The following is a 9382-nucleotide window of genomic DNA, read 5'->3' on the forward strand; positions in this document are numbered from 1 at the left end:
TTCATGAATTAATTATTAATTATTATTAACCACTGTTAACATGTAGAGGTTTGTATAGTAATGACCCATGTTTCATAAAACACAACAGTTACTGAATATCAATGAGGGAAATATAACAATATAAATCTTTCCTCATTTGCCAAGTTCGGGAAAATGATTGTAAATAGATACCAGAGTGCCCTCTTGTGCATTGTAGAAGTAGTACATTTCAACATAGTCTGGCCAAAGTGAACACACACACAGACACACACACACACAATAACACAGCATATCTTTAAAACACACTGGGAATAGGCAGAAGATAAAATCAGATTCAACACAGACCATCTGGGCAAAAAAAATATGTTCTTATCACAATCCAGCATTGTACATGGTATCTGTTTTTTTTAACTGTGTTTACAGGTCCCTGCACATAATCTCCCAAAAGAAATCCCACTACTGGCTCCGTCTGAAGCACAGCGTGTAGACAGCCCAGGGCTCAGGAACGTAGATGACGGCAGGATATTTCTTGTGCAAGACTTTGTCGTTCCGGAGGCAAACTGCCCAGACAGTGACCAGGCCCAGAAAAGGTGTAGAGCAGAAAACTGGCATTTCTGTCTGGCAAACAACCCCTGCGCTTCTGATGCATCACAGTGGCCATCATAGCAAAAAAATGTGAATATGAAGAGGATGAAGGTTTGTTCCTCAGCTACCTGAAAGCACATGACAACGGCAAAGTGACACATACTATTTGTATATATACAGGTGTGCTAACATTGATGACTTTAGCATTAACTATGAGCTCAGGTGTGATGATGTTTCATTATAAAATTGACACAATGTGTCACATCACTTAGCCTAGGGTGTAGTCTAGTAGCATGTTTTTGATCCTCGCTCGGGTGAGATATTTATTCAGATGTCATGGATTTGGAAAAATAAAGCAAGCCTGATAGTTGTAGCTTTGGTGTGGCTGGCAGTCGATGAAGGACATTGCACAGCTGAAGTGGTTGGTATGCCTGAACGACAGGTCACTGTTTTAACCGCCCAGTATGGAAATCCGACCGTGGTACTGCAATAACACGCTTTGCCTCAGGGAAAGAAAGCCATAAACTAACCAGCAGTAAAAGGACCCATGAGGAACCATATACAGAGAAGGTCATCTTCCTTTCTTCCTTAAGATAAAGCAGCTCAAGAAAGTGAAGCAAGAAAAAAAATGTGGATAGACGTGACAAATGAAACAACAATCAAAATGTATTTTTGTGTGGGGTTAGTTAGTAACCAGAAATTCCAATTCATTCCATTCCATTCATTATAATAAGAAAGCAGTTCAAAGAACTGAATCTGTTTTGTTTTTTTTAAGTGAAGTGATTGTCACATGTGATACACAGCAGCACAGCACACGGTGCACACAGGGAAATTTGTCCACTTCGTTTAACCCATCACCCTTGGTGAGCAGTGGGCAGCCATGACAGGTGCCCGGGGAGCAGTGTGTGGGGACGGTGCTCTGCTCAGTGGCACCTTGGCGGATCGGGATTCGAACCGGCAACCTTCAGATTACGGGGCCGCTTCCTTAACCGCCAGGCCACCTCTGCCTGGTGTTTCAGGAAACATCCATCATCCACTACTGCTGAGAAGGTGTGCTGAGGGAAGTTTAGCACCAGAGAAGCCGGCAGCAGGATCTTGATAATTGTGTTGTCTTTGACTGACAGGTGGAGCTGGAAGCCACTTAAAATGGGATGATGGTTGACAGACTCGGCCACCAGATGGATGCTGGCTCCCACGACAAAAGGGATGATGCATAAATAGACTGCAGACGAAGGCAGGGTTCTGGGGCTCTGCTCCATAAACTGGGCCAAAGGAAATGGTCGGCTTATCAAAAGATGCACAAAACATGTACACTTCTTCTCTAGAGTTTCTCAGCTTTCATCCACAGGCTCTTAATTCTTTTTTAACAAATGGACAAAACATGAATAAAACTGAAGTGTAAACAATGCTGTCTTGTAACTCTGCAGCCAAGTGTGTCTGAAATGTAAAAATCTGCAGGATAATTACCTTCAGGAACAGAAAGGCAGTCGTTATTCTGTAACCCTTGCTCAAGGGAAACCATTGTAGAGGGAAACTAATCTAATAAAACATAAAAAATGAACTGGTAAGACAAACGAGCAAATTACAAACTACAAGCATATGCTCCCTGATTTCCGGGAACTCACCATGACAACAGGCCTGTATGCATCCAGCACCCAGTTCTGGATGGTGATGCAAAGGAAAATGTGCTGTATATAAACCATGGGTTTTGAATGCCTGTAACTACAAGAATCCACATTAGAGCATGGGCGCAATGGCAAGAGCATATTTGGGACAGAAGATGACTTATTAAATAATTGACATGAATGGACAGGACTGAGAATTTCATCCCAGGCATTGTCATTAGAGCGAGGACAGGCACATTGTTTCCTTCACACTAAGAAAGATGTGTTTGTGTCACTGCTGGCTGATGTTTCCATGCTGTGCACTCTGGGTTAACTGCAGCAGGATATCAGACGCTGCCCTCTGCTCCATATGCCATCTGTTTGCTTTTTAAATCCCATCTGTTCCACCCTGCTCCTGTGTTATTGCAGCCAACGGTACTATGCCGAGAAGCCCTAAAACATCACCACGTCCCTCCCCTATGTTTGTTTCTCTATTGAATCAATCACATATGAAAGAGCAACTGTTATACCACAAGCTTATGCCACATAATGCAGATATATGCGGTAAACATGATGAGATGATATTGTGACAGCATAAATAATGGTAATGAATTATTATTGGAAAATATGGGAGACAATGCACAGTTTACTTGTGTAATGAATGAATGAATTAATATTATGTATTATTATGTTATTTCAGAAATATAAATGATCAAACCTGTGAAAAACCTACTGCATGTCATTGTTCTGCCATTTTCAAGCTGTTTGCATTTCCCCCTAGGCTGAACCATGAAGACCCTCTGCTTTTTTTAACTTACTGAGATGACAAATTACTTTTCTTTTTGCCTGCTCTGCATCATCTCACAACCTGAATATATTTCTCTTCGGCATAATTTTCAATTTCAGCTTCACTGACCAAAGCATCAGTTATGTTCCTCATATCTGGAGATAACAGAAGTCACCCATTTTAATGTCAGCGACTAATCTCCTGTTCAACCCTTCCCTTCCTTATCTTATTTTGTTTGAGACTAGCAGCCACAACAACAATGACGGTAACCAGAAAAAATGAAGTATTTATGCATTCACAATATATATACACTTGTATTTGTTGTAAATATACAGTATGAGGAAAAATGAAAACACAACCACTGTTTATCTAAGATGTAAGCAATTGTAACGTTATTGTAACGAACTCTGTGTGTAAAACACGTATATTGATTTACCCAAACCACTAAATTTACCTCAACCATTATTTTTATTATTTCCTAATACACTAATGAGTATTAGGAAAGAGATTCTATTGTTCTCTGAGCAGCAGTACTTGTTTTCCATCTAATTGTGCTTGTAGGAGATCATTCATATGTTTACACACATTATTATAATTATTATTTGTGTGTTTTGCACTTTTAGATTTCTGAACAATTTCAGAAAGTTAAGGGGGGGGGGGGGTGAAAAACCGTTAACCACGTCTGCATAAAACACAGTAATGTAAAGTGTAATTACAACAGAGTACGAAATTACCTTTTAAATTATTATTAATTCGATGCTGCGCCCAGCTCCGCCTCCTCTAGAATAAGCAAAAAGGACGTTTCGAAACATGAAGAAAATAAAAGAGAAAATAAAAGAGAAAGTGAGCTGCAGATAAGGTCACGATACAGATTGTACGGCCCGAAATTGACAATAAAAAAGTTCGTTTTGGACCGCAGTCGAGCTTCACTCGACGCGACTTTTACTGCAACCGGAAAGTAAACCCTCTACTTCCGGCCGTCGCCCCGACGTCTGCCTGCGCTCCGCGGCGTGTTTGTGAAGGTTGAAGGCGGCCGCCCCAACACTTGGTGCTTTTTTTTATTATTTAGTTATTCCGGTCTTAGCTGAGAAGGTGGATCCGGCGAAGGGAAGCTCGTCCCGGCCGCTGACGGCAGTGCAGCCCGGCCGTTAGCTCGTCGGCTAACAGCGAGCACCGGGGCGGAGGAGACGGGCGGTCCTGTCAGGTGCAGCGATGCGGCTCCGTGGCGCGCCGGTCCGCCTTTAAAACTTTTTTTTTTTCGCGTGGCCGGCTCTCTGGCACCAGTGGTCGCTGGCTCCGCGGGTCGTTTCGATGCCCGGAGCCCGGTGGAGCGAGTAGCCGCCGAGTAGCTCGGTAGCCCGCCGGCATGGACCGAACACGCCCGCGCTGTTTCGTGTGAGGTGCCGGGGCCTTTTTCTTTTTGGTTCTTTTTAATGGGAGGCGAGCCAAGCCGGACTGACACGCGTGGGCGCCGCCGGTCGCCCGAATGGAGTCCCTGGCCGGGTACGTTTACAAGGCAGCCAGCGAGGGCAGGGTCCTGACACTGGCCGCCCTGCTGCTGAACCACTCCGAGTCGGAAGTCCGCTACCTGCTCGGCTACGTCACCCACCTCGCCGGTCAGCGCTCCACGCCGCTCATCATCGCGGCCCGCAATGGGCACGACAAGGTGGTCCGGCTGCTCCTGGACCACTACCGCGTGGACACCGAGCAGACCGGCACGGTCAGATTCGACGGGTTGGTGTCAAGTGTGCTTCTCACGTTGAGATGGTGCTCTGCCGTGGACAACTGTGTGCTTTTTAATATTTTTTATTTCTTTTTTATCTGGAGGACAAAAACGTATTGGCATATTTGAATGACATAGGGTCCACCTTGAAACGCATCAATGGATGTGAAGTGATGCACAGCACATGGTGACACAACGAAATGTGTCCTCTGCTTTTAACAGTCACTGTTGGTGAGCAGTGGGCAGCCATGACAGGCGCCCGGGGAGCAGTGTGGTAGTAGCCTAGTGGATAACACCCTCGCCTATGAACCAGAAGACCCAGGTTCAAATCCCGCTTACTACCATTGTGTCCCTGAGCAAGACACTTAACCCTGAGTTGCTCCAGGGGGACTGTCCCCTGTAACTACTGATTGTAAGTTGCTCTGGATAAGGGCGTCTGATAAATGCCATAAAATGTAAATGTGTGTGGGGACGGTGCTTTGCTCAGTGGCTTCTGATTACGGGGCCGATTCCTTACCCACTGGGCCACCTCTTGCCACATCTTACTTGATGTTCTGTAACATCCAGCATGTTACAGAATTAAAAACACGTTAAAACTAGAAAAGGCCGGGTTGCTGTATGTCTTGGTTATTTTCTGGTCCTCATTCCGGACTATTAAAACCTCAGTGTTCCTCCTCCAGTCCCATAGGTGTTCTTTGCTCATAGTAACACTGTCATTGCACATCACACTTGCAGTAATCTTGTGACTGTGTCCTCATCTGAACCAAACAAGTCGTCAGGCTGTCAGTTCTTTAATACAATTCTTATTGGCCACAGTAGTGAATATGATCTGATATGACCCCTTACTCGCTGCCTTTTAATGCTAGTTTGAGTATTATTGCTGGTCCCTCAGACTTAAGTGAATGTTTTTCTGCTTCCGACAGGTATGTCATTGACGGAGCCACCGCCCTGTGGTGTGCCGCTGGAGCTGGACACTTTGAGGTGGTCCGTCTTCTGGTGTCGCACAAAGCCAACGTAAACCACACGACGGTCACCAACTCCACCCCCCTCAGAGCGGCCTGCTTCGACGGACGTCTGGACATTGTGCGCTACCTTGTGGAGCATCGCGCGGACATCAGCATTGCCAATAAATACGACAACACCTGCCTGATGATCGCTGCCTACAGGGGCCACACGGTTGTGGTGCACTTCCTGTTGGAGAAGGGAGCCAATGCTAATGCCAGGGCCCACTGTGGCGCCACAGCCCTGCACTTTGCTGCGGAGGCTGGACACCTGGACATCGTGAAGGAACTTGTGCAACACCAGGCTGCCATGGTGGTGAACGGCCATGGCATGACCCCCCTCAAGGTAGCAGCCGAGAGCTGCAAGGCCGACGTGGTGGAGCTGCTCCTCTCCCACGTGGACTGCGACCCCACGAGCCGCATAGAAGCGCTCGAACTGCTGGGAGCTTCGTTTGCCAACGACCGCGAGAACTACGACATCCTCAAAACCTACCACTACCTGTACCTGGCCATGCTGGAGCGCTACCGCGACAATAGCGCGGTCATAGCGAAAGACCGGCTTCCGCCCATCGAGGCTTATGGCGGCCGAACGGAGTGCCGGACCCCTCAGGAGCTGGAGGCCATCAGGCAGGACCGGGACGCCCTGCACATGGAAGGCTTGATGGTGCGGGAGCGAATCCTGGGCTCCGATAACTTTGACGTGTCCCATCCCATCATCTACCGCGGAGCCGTCTACGCGGACAACATGGAGTTCGACCAGTGCATCAAGCTGTGGCTGCACGCGCTGCGGCTGCGGCAGAAGGGCAACCGCAACACGCACAAGGACCTGCTGCGCTTCGCCCAGGTCTTCTCCCAGATGGTTCACCTGAAGGAGCCGGTGCACGCCCACGCCGTGGAGCAGGTGCTGAGCTGCAGCGTGCAGGAGATCCACCGGAGCATGGCCCGCATGCAGAACGCCACGGAGTCCGACCTCCACACCGCCATGGACAATTACGAGTCCAACCTCTTCACCTTCCTCTACTTGGTGTGCATCTCCACTAAGACGCAGTGCCACGAGGACGAGCGGGCGCGCATCAACAAGCAGATCTACAACCTGATCCAGCTGGACCCGCGCTCGCGGGACGGTTCCTCGCTGCTCCACCTGGCCATCAGCTCCAGCACGCCCGTGGACGACTTCCACACCAACGACGTGTGCAGCTTCCCCAACGCGCAGGTCACCAAGCTGCTGCTGGACTGCGGGGCCCAGGTCAACGCCGTGGACAGCGAGGGCAACAGCCCCCTGCACATCATCGTGCAGTACAACCGGCCAATCAGTGACTTCCTGACCCTGCACGCCATCATCATCAACCTGGTGGAGGCCGGAGCGCACACCGACATGACCAACAAGCAGAAGAAGACGCCGCTGGACAAAAGCACCACGGGCGTGTCGGAGATCCTGCTGAAGACCCAGATGAAGATGAGCCTGAAGTGCCTGGCAGCACGCGTTGTTCGCCAGCACCAGATCTCCTACCACAACCAGATCCCCAAAACCCTGGAAGAGTTTGTAGAATTCCATTAACCAAAAAAAAACTTCTTTTTGTTTGTTTTTTAAATGATTTGCTTTCTTATGAAATCAAATGGTGCTTGGGAGTATCTACAAGAAATAAGAGAGATTTTATAGTTCTTTTTATTTACTGATGTATATGAAATGGAGGTGAACCTGAAGAGACGTTCTCTGCTACTCTACTGTCTACTTGCATTGTATAGAGGGACAGTGAGGTGCCTTTTTACGTTGGCAGGCCATCGAAGGAAACCCCAGGACCGGCACGCTCTGCACCGTGGCACAAAACGCTTCCAGTTTCAAAAGAGGGTGTGTGGGTGTGTGTGTGTGTGTGTGTGTGTGTGTGTGTCTCATCACCAGAAAATAGTTTGTGCTCCATGTTGGCCTTATCAGTTTGCCCTTTAAAGGTTTGAGCTGAACAAGTCTGCCTGCGAGATTCAATGAGTCCGTGGTGACGGGAGTACTAGAGGTTGTCCCTTTGGTTGTCACCCTCGCCCTCCATGCTTTTTTTTTTTTTTTATATCGCACATTTAGATATGATTATTTTGAAGCTGCAGAGCACTGGTTGATAACGGACAGTGAAAGGACAGCAGGCCGTGCTTTTTGTTTAACAAAAAGGCGAACCCACGCTAAATATTGGCCTTGCTGATTGTGGGACTGAGCTTTGTTCTTGTTTTCAATATTCTTAATTATTATAATTTTTTTTTTGGATTATGGTTATTTAAATTGTTTTGATTTTATAAAGCGATCAGAAATATAAATTATTTTTAGGCAGAGTGTATCTCTGTCTGGCCAAGTACTTTCTTATTTTTATTATTATTATTTTTTAAAGAGACATTGAATGATTGGTTTAGATGTGCCAGGATCTCAGGCTTTTCTCTGCTTTCACTCTTTTCCATTTTAAGTTCTTCTGCCTGTATATGCATGTAGATTGGAGACTGATCTAGGGACATCTGAGTCTGTTCTGGGGAAAGCCGGTTTTGCAGGGCCTTTGCAGGCTGCGCTACCACATGTGGCCTTATTCTAGATGGTGCTGCTTTTGGCAGGGTCTGAGAGCAAGCCTGTCTTCCTTTTTTTTTTCCTCTTCTCCAGCTGGGTGGCTGTGTGAGGGAGTCTGGGATTCAGTGTGTGTGTGTGTGTGTGTGTGTGCGCGCGCACGGCATCATGAGATTTGGCGTAAACGATTTTCACCCTCTCTGTTCCGCTTTGCGTTTGTACCTTTATAACCATTGTTTGTATAGTCTCAAAGTTTTTATCTCCAGACAGATGGAGAGTGGGTTAAATCTGAAAATAAAGCTGTTTACATGAACCCTCATCGTGACTTATGTACACTATTTATAGTTCTGATTTCAAAGGCAGAGATGCTGATGAGAAATTCAAATGTTAAAAATAGCTTGCATTTATAATTTATTTATAGATTATAAGGCTCCGCCTTTTCTGCTGAATTCTGAAAGGTGAGGAAGACTTTTTAAATAATAGAAATGAGTGGTTTATATTATTATGCTACTTCACTTTTCATGCTACTTCACTTTTCATAAATTGTCAGATTTTTAAAACATTGTCAAAAGTCAGATTAAAGTGCAAAGAGCTACTGCAGTTTTTTTAAGTTTAAGTTTAGGTTGTATTAAAGGGCCAAAGTAAAGGTCCCCATGAGTTCTGTTTATAGTTTTAGAACAAGGCACTTTCTAAGTTAGCATCTCAAAAGGAACTTATTTCAACAGTGGTTTATTTCAAAAATAAGGCTGCACAGAACTGTATTCAAATTGCAGCTCTTCACAAGAGCTGATGTCCAATATCATATTAAAATGTGGTAACTCCCGACTGTTAAAACTGAAATTTCCCTTATTTTGGTGTACTTTAATCACCGTTTTCAATAGTTCCTGCACCTTTTCTTGATGGTTATGTTACCTGTTAGCTACTTACAATTTCAAGTAAATATCTACACGTTGTAAACAAAAGTCCATCAACATTAATTAAATCATACATATTGTTTTGGCCCAAATTTAAGACAAAAAAAAAAACTGATAACATAATTAAAAAATAAGCCAAGCGGTGATTAACCGGCCCTCGCAAACATAGAGTAATGCCCTGTAATGTTATTGTACAACAATGGATTTGTGCCGAATGATTTTACCAAATTTCCCAGTATTCATTGAACTGTTC

General features: G+C 45.7%; 1 protein-coding gene across 1 annotated transcript; it reads left to right on the forward strand.

Moving 5' to 3' along the window:
• The first annotated feature begins 4043 nt into the window (after positions 1-4043).
• On the forward strand, positions 4044-8534 carry fem1b (fem-1 homolog b). Its single transcript, XM_028958112.1, has 2 exons — positions 4044-4689; positions 5602-8534. Exons 1-2 carry the CDS (start codon positions 4442-4444, stop codon positions 7235-7237), a joined length of 1884 nt encoding a protein of 627 aa, XP_028813945.1. The 5' UTR covers positions 4044-4441; the 3' UTR covers positions 7238-8534.
• The last annotated feature ends 848 nt before the right edge of the window (positions 8535-9382 follow it).

Source organism: Denticeps clupeoides, chromosome 17 (genome assembly GCF_900700375.1).
Source record: "Denticeps clupeoides chromosome 17, fDenClu1.1, whole genome shotgun sequence".
NCBI classification, from domain to species: domain Eukaryota; kingdom Metazoa; phylum Chordata; class Actinopteri; order Clupeiformes; family Denticipitidae; genus Denticeps; species Denticeps clupeoides.

Coding starts and splice junctions, on each gene's coding strand:
- fem1b (XM_028958112.1), top strand. CDS start 4,442: ATGGAGTCCCTGGCCGGGTACGTTTACAAGGCAGCCAGCGAGGGCAGG. Junction 4,690..5,601: donor GGCACGGTCAGATTCGACGG/GTTGGTGTCAAG, acceptor TGCTTCCGACAG/GTATGTCATTGACGGAGCCA.